General features: G+C 41.3%; 1 protein-coding gene across 1 annotated transcript; it reads left to right on the top strand.

Annotated features, from left to right (window-relative positions):
• The first annotated feature begins 3,853 nt into the window (after positions 1-3,853).
• On the top strand, positions 3,854-11,806 carry CD180 (CD180 molecule). Its single transcript, XM_063128654.1, has 3 exons — positions 3,854-3,983; positions 7,909-8,075; positions 10,075-11,806. The coding sequence occupies exons 1-3, from the start codon at positions 3,894-3,896 to the stop codon at positions 11,804-11,806; spliced, it is 1,989 nt and encodes a 662-aa protein (XP_062984724.1). The 5' UTR covers positions 3,854-3,893.
• The last annotated feature ends 4,746 nt before the right edge of the window (positions 11,807-16,552 follow it).

Genomic DNA, 16,552 nt, shown 5'->3' on the forward strand with positions numbered 1-16,552 from the left:
ACTGACTTGGAGACGAGGGACAGCACTAGGTGTCAAAACTCAAAGGCAGTTAAAGGTTTGCCCAGAACAAAATGGATCCTTTAGCCTGGGTGCCACAGAGGATGCCAATAGAATATAAAACATGAGCTAAATATACACAGAAAGCCATCTCCATGGCTAAGCTTCTCTATAACTCTGTGAGACAAAGATCTCTTACTCAGCTCTGCATTATTTAAACACTCAGCAAGACCTGCTAGTTGTAAAATATAAAAGAAGAACTGGATTCAGCCTGAGTGGGTTGTGGTTCCTGGGAGGGATCAGGAAGTGGTTGAGGACAACACCCATTGCTTCTGGCTTGAGGAGAGGGAGGGCACAGACTGAGAGAGCTCGATGGATTTATTTATTTGTTTAAATAAAACTTTGGTTTGCTGCATCAATTGAAAGATATTAGCAGCCAGCTGCAATTTTAGAGATACCAAATATTCCTTAATAAGGGACAGGATAGTAGGTGTCAAACCGGACACATGAGTATGAGAGAGGTTGCTGAAGGAAGCAGACTTGACGGTAGAGAAAAGCTTGGAGACTTGCAGGGCAGCTGAGTTGTCCAAAGGTAGGATTCGAGACGGACAGCAGAAACTTGTCAGGAATTGACTTTAGCAGAGATTTAAGCAGTAACACAGCAGCTTCAGCGATTGATTCCTCTGTATGGATATTGAGCTATTGTCCCTCAGAGAAGAAATAATACTCACGACACGTATAACTTTTCATCAGTAGAGTTTTACTGAGGTATAACGTCTTCTGTACAATAATCATCCAGCATACAAAACATCACCATCCAGCAACCATCCAGCAACTTACAACCTATTAGATTGTAAGCCTATGCGGCAGGGTCTTGCTATTTACTGTTTTACTCTGTACAGCACCATGTACATTGATGGTGCTATATAAAATAATAATAATAATAATAATAATAATAATAATAATAATAATAATAATAATAACCACCCATGCTACCATTAAATCTGTACAACTTTATATACATTTTCATACAAGGTACTGCACTCAGTTACATCAGCCAATTATTCAATCAACAGTTGGTGTTGGGAACCAGTTTAACTTTCCCTTCACTTGTCAGATTCACATCCACAATCCTATTTCCATTGTAACCTATTGGTAATCTTCACCATTTTCATCTGCTTCTCCAACAATACCCCATATTGGCAAGTCATCTATGTACATCTGATACCAGTAGTGATTTTTGATAGCGTAAACAAATGCATCTCTTGTTTGTTTATCCAAGTCTATGTCACAGTATGTGGCCTGCATCACATCATCTTTAAATTTAATGTCCAGACCACTGAACTCCAACTCAACTCCTTGAAGTGCTTCTCCCAGTGTTTCATGGTAATGACCAATGCTTTTTTTTTTGACCCACCACAGAAAGGGAGAGAGAAATATTTGTATGTCTCCTGGCGATTGTGATATGGTCCTGCAGTATTCATCCATAAAACAACTTCTTCTTTATCTTGGTACGTGTGCTCATGCTCGTCGGCCCGGCCGCGCAAAACCAACAGTTGAGTCATGAGGCCTTGACATTTTACAGTCCAGTAATAAATAATGTCTAACACCTGTTGAGAATCGAGGATCCAGAGTTTGTGCAAATGTCCATTTCTTCTTCTTCTTCCAGGGCTTAACCCTCTGTAGGTAAATTTTCCAGCCCTGACAAAACTGTCCATAGAATACAGAAGAAAGAGAGGGAAAAACTGGATGTAAGAATGACTGAGAACACTCCAGAGCAATGCAAGTCCTGGGGGGAGGGGGAGGGGCATGCAAGACAAAAAGAAAGTTGTCCAGTTTGTGTTAAACAACCACAATGCATTCAAGGGTCTAGCAAAACAGGGGAAAGCCCGAAGCTAGATTGCACACTGTAAATATGGAGAGTGACAGTAAATGTGAAGACATTCTCTGTCTAGCAGATCAAGTAGTAAACACAAGTTTCAGAAAAAGCCAATAGGATAACATAAACAACTGGGGGGGGGGGTGTGGGGTTAAAGCACTGCTATCTCAAATAGACTGTGGTGCCAGTTGCAAACCCATTCACCTAGGCGCTATCTTCACGGCGATGAGCTGGTGCCACGTTCCCCCCAAACCCCGCCCTTTCACTCCTGCTGGGTTGCTCCAGATAATCCTCATGCCAAGGAACAAGTGTGGGGGTTACAGCAGTCATCGCCCCCGCCCCTGAGCAATGTGGGGGGGGGAGGAGGAGGAGGCAGCAGCAGCTTGAGGGAAGAACATCTAAGTAACACATTCATGTTTAAAACCAGTCTTACAATTTGGCAGTCAGGAATTAGCAGGCATAGAGGTGAAAAAAGGATGAGAACAGATAAACGACCCACTGGATGATTACAATGGAAATATATATATCTTGAGCAAAGCAGCATGGGAACGCCCCTGCAGTGGTTACGAAGCAGCTCCTGAGTGAGAACAGACCGGCAGAAGAGCTGGGCTGCCCTCGCTCTGGCTAGAAAAGTTGGGGTAAATCCCTGACTTTTCAACCACTTATCTTCGACTCTTTACCCTGCGGTGGCTTCGAATCTGCAGCTGCGTCATCTGAACAACAGCGCACAGATTAAGAGCCATCCCGGGGCAAAGAAGACGTCAAGAAAGACCCTAGTAAGCCGCAGTGTTCCATTGGAAGAGACCAATCAGGTTTGAGGAATGTATAATCACAGCACATCAAAACTAGTGGAAAAATGCAAACTCCAAACTTCTAACCCAAAGATGAACAAGAAATACAAGCTAGACTTTGTGGTTGTAGGTGATGAGAGAACAGAACCACTGTTAGGCCTGAAGGCAGTCCAGGCTATGAAACTGATAAAAGATACAATTCTAAAAAATATTGACAGTGATTGATAGAAAATTCAGATGAAGCTGGACTTAAGAAAGGATTCAGAGAGAATTCATGGATGTTTTTGTGGGAGATGGACAGCTAGATGGAGTTTATAAACTAGAGTTTGATACAAGTGTGAAGCTAGTTAAGTTACCCAAGAGGAAAGTACCTAGTAGCTTTAGTAAAGTCTCTGAAAGAAATAGTTGCAAAGTCTACAATGGTGGAGAATTATCAAAACAGTAGAAAAAAGTACAAACTGGATAAGCAATGTGGTGTTCCCAAAAACATCAGGGAAACTCAGAGCACACACCGAAGAGAGTCCCGGGGAGATGACACCGCGGGGGAAAGCAAGAGGCAGAAGCTGAATTCGTCCGCCGTGCACACGCAAACGCAAATACAAATACACCGAGGGAGAAAAGTGTTTTGCAGGAGGAGCCGCCACCGCCGGGATGCGCCAGAAGAGCCGCCGGGTGGGAGGGGGGATTATTCGAATGGAAGAACACGCGAGGGGGAAGCGGCCAGAGCAGAGCAGCGTCTTTGAATGGGGTAGAGATTCTTCTGCAGGTGGCGCTGCCTAGCTCACAGTACACACAGTAAAGAAAGAGGCGCTTCTTTTAGGTTACGTCTTTTTAAAAGGCGCACAAAAGCGCCTTCGCTACGATGTGTAGATCTGGCCTAAGGCGGTTTGAGTGGCACCAAGTTTGCTTCAGCTCCATGCCTGACTTGCCAACCTGCGGCTGGAGCCAGGGCAATGCAGCAAAAGCGAACCTTTTCCTCCCAGTTAATACAGAAGCAGTGGCGAGGCTGACACAATGGTTTCGGAAGGGAGCAAAAAGGAGGAACCGAAAAAGTTCACTGCACACTTGGCCTCAAGAGGAAACGTCTTTTTATTGGCCTCTATTGTTTGTCTAGCTCAGACTTCCAGTTTAACAAAGCCTTCTGAGCCGCGTTCAAGAAAGTTATTTTTCATCTGGCTTCTATTACTGGAGCTCCGTCAGTGTGGAGAATCTAATAATAGTCCTTAATGGCTTGGTGCACGTACTGCTGGGCTCTGATGGGGCTTTTAGGTGTCAGCTGTGAAGAAACCAAGCCAGTAGATAAGATGTGCACTGAGGTGAGTGAGGACTTATTTGTCTCTCTATTGGGGCAAAAGCATTTTCAAGAAAGAATCAATAATTAATTTGGAGCATTGAATACTTGCATGCTAACATCAGGTTGCTTAAAGGCTGAGAGAACTGCCATCGCTGGGGCCGAAAAAATGACAGGAATCATGTTGTGCCTTTTGAGCACATTCATTGGAACTGGCTACAGACTGGGAAATGGTTTTTTCTGGACGTTCCCTCCTTGCCAGCAGAGGCTGGTGGCTCCGATGTCAGTGGACCATTGAATCCACTTTGGGTTTCAGCCAGAACCAGTCAGAATTATAAAGGAGCTATCCAAGTTGCTGAACCCTATCCTCCCAAATGGGTTCAGTGCCTTAGATGACTCCCTTAGAGTTGTGATTGGTTCTGACTGTGGATTCACAGCCCCACCGAAATCAGAGTCGCCTGTCTTCACTGCTCCTTGCCAAAAGGCGAACAGACTTTGCCGGCAGTGTTGCTAAGATTCATTGCCATTATGTCCCATCGTTTTCAAGTTAGCAGTGATGAACTTGCGCCATTGGTTGTGACATGACCCTATGCAGTAGAATTTCAGGATATTTTTAGTATGTTTTTAGGATGCTTTTAGGATGTTTTTAAACAGTGTATGCCATGTCTTTAATCAGTATTTAGGTATGTTATGCTTGTTGTTGTTCCCTGCCTTGATCCAGTTGGAGAGGCGGGTAAGAAAATTATTATTATTATTATTATTATTATTATTATTATTATTATTATTATTATTATTGGTAAGCTTCACTGTGCTCAGTAGGGCTTATTCCCAGGTAAGTGTTTATAGCATTGCAGCCATAGCATTCAGTCCCAAATACATTTACTAGGGAGTAAGCACCATTAAATACAGTGGAACTTACTTTCAAATGCATAGTATTAACTTCCAGAGTGTTGAATGGGGCTCATTCCCATGTAAATGTGTTTAGGATTTCAGCATTACAGTGCAATCCTATACATGTCTCCTCAGAAGGAAGGGGGTTTATTTTCTACCAAGTATATTCAGGATGTCAGCATATGGATTGGGAGGCTTTAGCGGAATCCACCGTTTATTTTAGCCAGAGATTTAAGGCGCATCACGCATAGACAGTTATCCTGAAGCAAAAAAAAAAGGGGGGGGGAGTTTGTACATCTTTTCTGCTTAAGAAATGTAAAACCAAACCATACATAGAAAGGAGTGAAGCTAACAAAAACAAAACAACAAAACAACAACAAAAAGCATTATTTGATGTACTGCACACAACGTTTTGCAGATTGTGTGTGTGTGCGTGGGATGCGTGGGGAGGCACACATTCTGCTAGAAGTTTGCTGGAACCAGAGGGGGTTGTAATGAAACAGACCACTGGTGCCTTCAATCTGCCTGCAGCCAGGGCTTCTGAACAGGTGCTTTGCTTTATAAGCAGTTTAAATGCACCTAATTTCTCTAGAACTGCACCTCGGGGTGATGTTTTTCTCATTGCACACTTTATGCCACAAGCACAGTCATCCTTTATAGCTGTATCAGAGAAAACTATTCACATTTACACTAGTAGCTATTACCTAAACATTTCTTTCAGCTTTTCACGTTATTGACTTTTTGGCCATCTTGATATGCAGAAAATGCCAAAGAAAAATCTGATCCATGTATGTTGCGCATGCTTTCAAAATTCACATTTTAAAAAGGTGGGGTGCCAGTTTTCTATATAGCAACGGTACAATTTCAAATTTCTATAATAACTCAATTTCAAAGGTAGAATATTTCTAAAGGGTCAGTAGATGAGACAACAGATGCGATATAGTTGTACGCACTCTGGTCCATTAATTTTTTTTCACTACGTTGAATTATTTTTATTGTTTTTCTATGGTAAAATGGCTACATTCTGGAATGAATACTGAAACCATCCTTTAACCCCACCTTTTCAATATATTCATCCCTTTAAACATCTCTTATGTCCATGTATTAAAATGCCAATTTATTTAATTCAATTTAATTTAAAATATGAATATCCACCCTTCCTTGTCAAATGAAAGGGTGGTGTACAAAATATATTAGCTAATTGTAAAATTAGATTATTTTAATGTATATTAGATAAATATATATTAAAATAATATATAACGACAGGGTGCCACAACAGAAAAGACCCTCCTTGTGATTGCCATCAGATGTAGGGACCAGGACAACCAAGAGGCCCTGATCTGTAGAGGCCAATGAACAGGCAAGTTGATATGGGAGAAGGCACTCCCTCAACTTGGTCCCAAGTTGTTTAGGGCCTTATATGTCAATAACATCATCTTGAACCTGGCCTGGTAATATATTGGCAGCCAGTACAGTTCTTTGAGTAAAGGTGTAGTATGTTTGTTGTAGGCTGTCCCACTCAGCAACCTATCTAGAGAATTCTGCAGCAGAATTCAATTTTGGACTATCTCAAGGAAAGTGCCACACAGAGCACATTGCAGTAATCCAACCTTGAAGTTACCAATGCACATGGTAACCAATGTCAGATGCTTTCACAATCCCACATTTTAATGGTTTCTTTGGGGACTAGTACATTCAGTGCCAGGCTAAGACCCATTTATTCACCTAGGTGTTTATAAGTGACTAACTCAGTTGCTGACTAATTGGCGACTGACAAAGAAAGAGTTGTGGTGGACAGCTCCATGGGAAATGTCGACCCAGTGTGCGGCTGCAGTGGAAAAAGCAAATTCCATGTTGGGTATAATTAGGAAAGGAACAAATGATCAGCTGCCAATCAATTTATTCCAGACAATGAAGGACCATACGCCTGTTCCTAAAAATATACCCAGGATTGGTATTTCATTTTGAACTCTACACTGCACATTAATTTTGGATAGTGTATTAAAATGTACTAATTACCAGTTTCATAACAGCATACAAAGTGCCAACCTGCGGCAAAACAAATCTCCTTCCGTTGCCCGTTGATTCTTGTGCTCCTGGTGACCTTTCCAGTGCCTGTTGGCAGTGAGCAAATGGCCTCAGTGGCCACTATCATATACAGGGTTTGGCATGTCACCAGTCACTTTGAATGAAACATGGGTAAGCACGGTGATGCCAAAATCTGAATCCAAGATGTGAGAAAAAACGTCATCATCCTTGCTTTAAATTGGTTTCTGTAAACAAGACTTCAGCATAAAGGACAAAATGGAATTCACTACCACAAGAGGGGTTGGATAAATTCCTGGAGGGAAGAGCTATCAATGGCTACTAGTTTGGGTGGCAGAAGGGAGCTGTTGCACCTATGTCCTGCTTATGGGTTCCTGGTCGACAGTTTGCTGGCCATTGTGTGAACAGAGTGCTGCGCTAGATGGACCCTTTGTCTTTTCCAGCACGGTTCTTTCTATGGTCTTAAAATTACCCAACTGTGGCCTCTTTTATCCATTCCAGTGCCTACGTATTTTGTTGTGTAACTTTTATATTTTGTTCTCCCTCCAATGAGGTGAGAACAGTGTGTGTCAGACACCTACGCTGTGTCCAGCCTTGGCACTGGTTCATGTTCTGACCAAATTAGCTTTAGAGAGGAACAATTGCAGATGTTTTCAAGACTGTTCTCTTGGCATACATGCTGGATAAGAACATAAGAAGCACCATGCTGGATCAGACCAAGTGTCCATCCAGTCCAGCACTCTGTTCACACAGTGTCCAACCAGCCGTCGGCTAGGGATCAATGAAGCAGGACAAGGTGCAACAGCACCCTCCCACCCATGTTCCCCAGCAACTGGTGCACACAGGCTTACTGCCTTGAATACTGGAGAGAGCAAGGACCTCTAACTTGCTTTTAAAAGAATGCAATGCTTTCATTAAAAAAAATAGGATTCATTATGCCAATAGAGATGCACTCCATGTATTTGCATCCATAAATATGTGTATTTATGTAACCCTGTGTAAAATTTTCACAGCTTATTGCTAACAGAAGCTACAGTTGCGAAGGTTTAGGATTGACAGAGATTCCAGAACAACTGCCCTTCATAACCAAAGTCCTTGATTTCAGCTTTAACTTCCTGAACTCCCTTCAATGCAACACATTCAGCAAGCTGACGGACCTGGTGTATTTGGACTTAACAAGGTGTGACCGGTGTTTTTCCTCACTTGTTTTTATGTATGTGGGCATTTGACATCAGCTTTTAAATCGGATCTTTACAGGCTGTGTGGTTGTATTATGAACATTGCCAGGTATGGTATGTGCAACACAGAGCCAATACTTGAAAATGGTTCTAAGTCCACAATAAAGCAGACTACCACTGATGGACTTGCAAAAACTGTGAAGTGGACTCATTGACCCTACAGAATGTTCTATTATGGCAGACCATGTGGACATATTTGTTTCTAACATCCATATGAACTGACTGACATATCCAGCACTGGAAGAAGGAAATTAGGTCTTTGATAGAACATCTTCTTTCTTTGGAGATACCAGCTCTACTCCTCTTGTAGCTACTACAAAGTCAGGTTAAACTGACTTCCTCTTGCATCTCTGATTGCTTTGCTTGAAGAGGTGGCAGTTAAGAGAAGCAATGTAGCCCGTTATTTATCATTGTGTCCGTTATAGGACTCTTCCAGAACAAAGTTTCTATCTTATTATGTGTATCAATGTACTGGGTGTTCAACAAATGATGTAGTGGCATACTTACTTTCAGATGTGTATGAATGTATATCCTCTCTTGTTGCATTATTTGCAACAGCAGCTAAGAAAATTCCAGCAAGGATTATGAAGAAAGGACCAGTGACTGGAAAGGTGATTCTCTCATCTGACCAAGTTACTTTAAAGTAATTACTGGAAGTTTTTATGAGGGCTATATATTTTAGTTGTGTTTTTTATGTTAAATGAGACCTGGAAAGCCCAGTTACTCATGTTGCTTTGATGATTTTACTTGTGTACTGTCTGCAATGGCCTATGGCTATAAACAATAATCATCTTGTTGTTGTAAAAGGAAAGGAGAAGAGGAAAGACTCCATAAATCTTGCCGCTTCTCCTCTTCCCCACTGTGCTTCAAAAGTTGACATCGGCTCATCTTCTACTGCTGTGCCATTCCCCAGCAAGCATAGTAGTTGGGGAATGCTGGGAGTTGTAGGACTTTTCTCTCTCTAAACATGCACAGGATTGTGCTCTTAAAGTCAAAGCTAATCACTTCTAGCTGCTAGAGAAGGATTTAAAAACATACCAGCATTAAAGGTTCATGCTTGTGACAGGAACAGGAATTCACATTTTCCTGTTAACTGGGTAATTGGAAGACCTTGTGCTTCCACAACCAAGTAAAGCAGAGGAGGCAAGGGCAAGCAAGTGGCATGCATTGACCCATTTCAGGGTAATGTGGAAACCTATTCTCAGATAACATTGCAAAAGCTGAGACTTTAACACATTGGTACACAAAGAGCATCATCAGATGAGTGTTTTATCACACACTCGTTACTGCCCACTCACAGTTTTCACAGGTCCTTTTGATGGCGTCCACCTCCTGTACATCTCATATGCATTCTGATCTTCTTTCTGTTACAAATAAGACCCTGGTAAATCCAGGAGGGGGGTTGGAAGTGAAATGTGCTGCTATTTCCTGCTGTGGTCATGTGGTCATTGTTTACTTCCTCTTTCTTCCCCTGTGTGAAGGAAGAGTATTGTGGGATAGAAGCGGGAGGAAGTGACAGTAAGGAAACATGACTTCCCCTCCCCATCTGATGATGCTCAAAGACTCACAAACATATAAAGTGACTAAAGCAACTTCTAAGGATTTATCAGGTAAATAAATCTGAATGTTTCTTGAAGATCGCATGTAGTTATCCATTTTGAACCTAGAACTGGAAGATATTCATGTTGATTAAAAAGTGAATACCATTACATAGCTGTGATAACAACCTCAAATATGTTAACATTGGTTGACTCTTTAGATTGGTATAAAAACACAAATATAAATACCAGTCCCTTTTACAGCCTAACTACTTGTATTGTTACCATCTCATGAAAACTGTAAACAAAAGCAGGAAGTGTAGTTTTTATTGTTTTCATAGGTGTATAATGAGGTAAGAGCACACAATTGTTTTCATGCCAGATTTTTGTTTTTGTTTTTAAGGTGTCAGATTAATTGGGTATATGACGGTGCCTTTGAAAGCAACTATCACCTGGAGTCCATTGTCTTGACTGGAAATAATCTTTTGTTTCTAGCGAGCACAGCATTCACAGGACCCTGGTCTATGAAACTCCTTGACCTAACCCAAACAGGACTCACTAGTTTAACATTTATCCCAATGGAGGGCCTGGATAACTTGGAGACACTGATACTAGGGAACAACCACATCCAATCGCTAGCACTCCCACCAGATTTTCCAACAAGGAATCTCAAATATTTGGACCTTCAAATGAACATCATACAAAGAATATCAGCTACAGATATACACTTATTAAAGCAAACTAGAAATTTGACTCTCAGTCTTATGGGTAATGATATTGTGCACATTGAGCCCAGGGCTTTTAGGTCAATTTCTTTCGCAAGTTTGGATTTTGGCAGCTGTGTTAATGTTTCAGTGATCTTAGAAGGGTTGCAAGATGCCAAAACTGTTGCTCTTCAACTCGGGACTTTTGTGGATCCACATGTTCTTGACATAAGCCCTGCCATGTTACAGGGCATCTGCAACATCTCTGTAGATGACCTTGCGCTGCAATATCGTAGTTTCACGCCGTTCTCTGCTGACACATTCCAGTGTTTGGGCAAACTTCAAAGGCTGGACTTGGCCCACACCTCCCTCCACAAGCTTCCCACGGGCCTTTTGGAGATGAATGTGCTAAAGGAATTAAATCTTAACCAGAACAAGTTTGACCACCTTTGCAAAATCATGTCTTCTGCTTTCCCCCACCTCACCCATCTCTATATCAGAGAAAATTCAGAGTCTTTGGATTTGGGTTCTGGATGTTTAGAATCTTTGTCAAAGCTTCAACATCTTGACTTGAGCAAGAGTCAGATAGAAAACTTAGACTGCTGCGGCAAGCAGCTCCGTGGCTTGAGCAGCTTGCAACACCTCGACCTGAGCTTCAACAACAAGCTTTTGTTCCACAGTGTGGCCTTTAACGACTGTGCTAACCTGAAGATTTTGGATCTCTCTTTCACACACATTATTCTCACCAATTCTTCCCAAGGGCCCTTCTGCAATTTGCATTTTTTGCAGACCCTGAACCTTTCTTTCTCTAGAATTAATCCAAATACCAAGAACATCCTGCAAGGTTTGAAGAGTCTTATTGTCTTGAACATGAATGGAAATAACTTTGAATCTGGGACCATCCTGAATGACAACCTCTTTCAGCAAGCACCCAATTTGGAAGTGTTAACTTTATCTTCCTGCAAATTGTTGACTGTACAATCCAAAGCATTTTCTGCCCTCAGGAAGCTAAAATACGTGGATCTGAGCCACAACAATCTTACTGCATTCAGTTCAGATGCGTTTTCCAATCTCAGGAACATTTATCTCAATTTTGCCAATAATAGGATCCATATTATCCCACGTGATATGTTGACCAACCTATCTGGCCAGAGTGTAATCAATTTAAGTTACAATCCACTGGAATGCATCTGTTCCAATATTGGATTATTAACTTGGTACAAGCAAAACATAGATAAAATTGAAGACTCTGAAGAGACTGTGTGCTCCGAGCCCAAATCACTAGCGGGTGCTAAGCTCTTCTCTGTAAATCTGTCCTGTGGGTATAGCACTGCCAAAGTAATATTGATTATCTTTGTTGTGATAACAGTCATTGTAGTGACCTTCATTCTGATCGTGCGTTTCTTAAGGAGAAGGTACGAACACATTTAAGCTCTTGTAGAAAGAAAGGTTCACAGGAGTAATTTCAAAGAGAAAAAGGCAAGTAGGAAGATGTTTATAAGGAAGCACCATTTTCTAACACCCATTTTTGTCTGTTCTTCTTGGTAGCAATATTGTATTCATTATTTCGATTCTGACGGTTTAGCAGGGGGAAAGTGTGGAAAGACAGATTACGTTGTACAGTTGCACTTCCCATGTGGAGTTCATTCTCTCAAGTAGTATGACACCACAATTTACCATTACAAGGTTGAAGCTAATCTGCTATATGTATGGTAGACAGGTAAAAAGGTTAATTGTAACTTATCCTGGAAAATATGAGAAACCTCATCTTGCCTCGGTGACCAATCCCCAGTGACTAGTCCCCCATTAATTAGTCCAATTAGGAGGACGTAGGCCACCTCACTCCTTGCCCACTTGTCTCCTGGACAAGAAAAAAGCTTGAAAGTATGTTTGTGAGATGGTTGCTTCTCAGCTTGGGTTTCATGTATGAAAAAAAAATGCAATTATATCAGTATAGAAATGGCAAGGTTTTTTTAATTCATTGTTTAACATGTTTGAAGGAGGGCAATTATTACACGTTAATAAGGGCCAAAATGAATATGATGGGAGCAGCTGTATTTTATTCATAGATCTGCCTATTTCCCAATAAGGCAAGGTGGTGGCGGCAGGATCTCCTTTTGCCTGCACATGGGAAGGGACTGAAACTCTTCCCAGCTTACCTCACAGAGCTCCAGTGCTTGAAGCACTTTTTATTTTTTATTATTGCATTTATATCCCGCCTTTTTTCCTGCAAGGAAACCAAGGCAGCATACACAATCCTCCTCCTCTCCATTTTATCCTCACAACCCTATGAGGTGGGTCAGGCTGAGAGTCTGTGACTTGCCCAAAGTCACCCACTGGGTTTCCTAGGCCGAAGGGGGACTAGAACCGGGATCTCCTGACTCCCAGTCCGACACTCTAGCCACTACACCACACTGGCTTTTAACCTCCAGTTCTAGTAGCTCACTTTTAGTATTATAGCCAGGCTAGGAGGAAAGTACTTCAGCCAATAGTGCAGTGAGATTAGGCATGGAGGGCAGATTTCTCTCACCTTCCTAGCTTTTGTACTCTATTTTACCTAGAAAGAACCACCATTCCATTTTGTATGGAAGTGGCTGCTCCATCACCTCCCAGTGAAATTGGCTTTGTGGAGATTATCCCTTTTCTCACCACATTCGGAGGGGAAGCAGGTTCATGGAAGTTGGTTCTGACAGCAACCTGTGTGCCTTCATGGGAAAATGGAAACAAGCTCTGCATATGTGTGATCAAGGTTCCCCAAAGCCGCCAGCCGTACCCGGTTAGAACTCATCCTCACCTTTCACCAAATGCGCAACTGCTGTGGGCGGCCCACACAATCCCACTCTCCCTCCAGGCATTGATCAAACACATGGAAAAGGTGAGGATAGGGCTACAGTCCCTAACAGGAGTTAATAGTAAAATACTGCTAGACATATTTTGTTATGTACTGGAACCGCTCACTCCTATTGCTTTGTAGAAGATTTTGCCTGTAGTCTACAAAGGTACATCAAAGACCATGATGAACTACTGTAGCAGATTAAAGCCAAATTCTCATTTTGTTTCTGAATGCACATGTGAACATCAGGGGTAAAGAATGATCCTAAAAAACGGTGACTTTTGTTTGTTTACACTGCCTAGCTAGTATTCTTTGAAGTTTTACAAATCTGTTATTTAGGTAAATAGGTACTTTCTTGATAAATCTAGCTAGAGAATGTCAAACAAAATAAAAGGAACTTTTGATTTGCATATTGTTTGAATTCATTTCCATATAGGAACTTCTACAAATTGCCCTTTCCCTCTTAATAGCTTTCAGTATTTTTATTACGATATTTTAACACACCAGAGTAATTGTAGATACATCCTACACTGATGGTTTCATGTGTTTTTACAAGGTCACATAACACATGCTATGTATGACCCTTTACAAAATGTAAACTTATTTCCTCCATTAAGATCTAATGCTAGACCATAGTTTAGTGTTACATGAATGTGTCTCTGGCTCACCATCTTTCTTCTCCTGTCCCACTTGACCTCCAATGTGGCTGTGAGGAGAATGGAAGTTTTCACTTCATTTTCAACTTACCGTGAACTCAGACATATTTTGGTTTGCCTAAGCTCCCTATGGTTTAGGGGAAAGCCAACAAAAAAGAAAGAAAAAAGTGATGTCTAAGCCTGGCTTATATCCCTAGACAATTTAGGGAGGTTTGGGGAGGGCATTTTGCCCCCTGGGTTACATTCCCCATGCTAGACTTCCAAAAATGTGTAAGGGGTAAGGATTAAATAATAAAACAAAATGGTGTCTGGAGCTGCTATGGACCACCAAATGGTCAAAATTAGCTTGTGTGAAAGCTGTGACCCTTCTGGGATGCCATAGAAGCTACAGAGCCCCCAAAGGGTCAAAATTAGCTTGCTAGAGCCCAGTACCTGGGTAGGGGTGTGGAGCCATGCACAGGTGGTGAGGGAGTGTGGGCTGGGGCTGGAAGACTTAAGCACATAGCACTAAACTATGATTATAGCAAAAGTTGGAACCTAGCCACTTCGTACATTTACAAAGGAGCACATTTACACTTCCGTCTTTACAAGATGAAAGGGCAGAAATAAAAATCTCAAGGGGGAAAAAACAGATTCAAGAGGACAGGATAAAACGTTGTGTTCAGATACTAGTAATTCTACATGATATTTGTTTATTTTGAGAGCATAGTAGAAAGGCGACTAAGAAATTTTAAACACAATTTTCAGTAGCAGCAATTTTTCACATTCCTAAAACCACAATTATCATCACCCCAAATCAAAACACATAACACATCTTGTGGACTCTTATCGCTAGTGTCATTAGGTCAGTTATGATCACCCCTTAATGGGTAGAAAGGGGCTATATGACCACACCAGTGGACCATCAACAAGATCGTGCAGCTTCTCAGCCCTATTCCCATTCCCCCACACATTAGGTATGGACATCTACAGGGAAAATTCTATGTGAGTAGATCTCTACATGCAAGTGCTTTCCATGCATTTGGGATCCTGCATGATCTGGGTTCCAGAATAAGTGGAATGCCTACGGTGGAGGTTGTTGTATAATTCTGTTGCATGAAATGTTAAACTATGGATTTCTTGTTATTCAGAAGAGGATAAATCAGTTTGGCATGTTATATACTTTGAATATTATTTACAAAAATAACCAATTCAGTACTTTAGGATGCAATCCTATGTATGTTTAGGCAAAAAGGGCCCTGCAACTCCCACATTCCCTAGCCAACAGGCATGCTAGGATTTTTTTTTCTATCTAAACATGCATAGTATTGCATCTATGGAGTGTGTCTGTGTGCGCATGTGGGATGTGTGTGTGGTTTTCTGAGCACTGCATAATGACAACAAAAATGTTATAAGCAAAACCTAGTCAATTACAAAAAAAAATCAAGTGGGGCCTACTCCAGATTTTAAAATAAATGTTTAATAGAATGCAACATAATACTCCATACAAAGCTATGAAAAAGATGAAATATACAAGTAATGTATATAGATGAAATATACAAGTGCTGTAATTCAGAATACATTCTGGTTTTCAGGAGGGGGAGCGAGTCATTGACTTACCTAGGGAATTTAGCGAAGACATTATTTTAAATTGCTTAACTGTAAGCTTGGAGGAGAATGGAAAAGAGATCATACATTTATTTAAAACAAATGGTGCGTATTTACTGCAGTTTATCAGCATGTACGTCTTAGTAGCAGTCATTTAGTTAATAGTCTCTGTTCACCAGACTCATCAATCCTGAGTGCAGGTTTCCCCAACCTGGTGCCATCCAAACGTTTTCAACTACAATTCCCAGCAACTCCAACCAGCATGAACAATGGTCAGGGATGATGAGAGCTGTAGTTAAAACATCTGGAGGGGATATGGGAAGGCTGACCTAGCACATATGATTACATATTTTGGCACTGTTCATTGCTCCCACACATCTCGGTACATGGTAGATGTTCAATTCAGATAACTGCATTTTCTAGAGCTGCATCTCTTCTTGCACAAGCATTTGATCAGGTATAAGATGGATTGCGGTGCTGGGAGATCAAGATACCATACTGGTGTGCAACTGCCCTCCTCATCCCTCCATCCACACAAAGTTGGGGATGGAAAATATGATTGTGAATCATCAGCACACACACCCCAAATAATGCCATATAACGTGCTCTTAATATGTACAGTTGTAGAGTTCCATTAGTTGGAGGTAGTTTCTCCCCTTCATAATGTTTACCCATTTTTGAATAAAGAATCTACGCAACTGCAGTAAGAACTGACATTTCATAAACATGGAACCCAAAATATGGACATAACAGCCACCATTGCTATGTGTGTGGGCTTTCCCTTGCATCCAACCATGCCTAATGTGTGAATGCTGGGGTCAGAGTCATGATGCCGTGCAACCTCGGGGATAGGACAGTGTCACACCCCTGCAGCCCTTTTCTATTTATTTATTTATTTATTGCATTTCTATACCGCCCAATAGCTGAAGCTCTCTGGGCAGTTCGATGTGTGATGCCCCTTCACGCAATTCACACAGTTTATTTTCAGTGGGATAAAATAGGCTACATCACCTTGGCTTTTCATTCCATTATAGCTTGTATATTAAAGACCTATATTTAATGAGAATTCAAAGAAGCCACTTCAAGGAAAAAAAAACTCCA

The sequence above is a fragment of the Elgaria multicarinata genome, chromosome 6 (assembly GCF_023053635.1).
Source record: "Elgaria multicarinata webbii isolate HBS135686 ecotype San Diego chromosome 6, rElgMul1.1.pri, whole genome shotgun sequence".
Lineage (NCBI taxonomy): Eukaryota > Metazoa > Chordata > Lepidosauria > Squamata > Anguidae > Elgaria > Elgaria multicarinata.

Coding starts and splice junctions, on each gene's coding strand:
- CD180 (XM_063128654.1), top strand. CDS start 3,894: ATGGCTTGGTGCACGTACTGCTGGGCTCTGATGGGGCTTTTAGGTGTC. Junction 3,984..7,908: donor TAGATAAGATGTGCACTGAG/GTGAGTGAGGAC, acceptor AAATTTTCACAG/CTTATTGCTAACAGAAGCTA. Junction 8,076..10,074: donor GTGTATTTGGACTTAACAAG/GTGTGACCGGTG, acceptor TTTGTTTTTAAG/GTGTCAGATTAATTGGGTAT.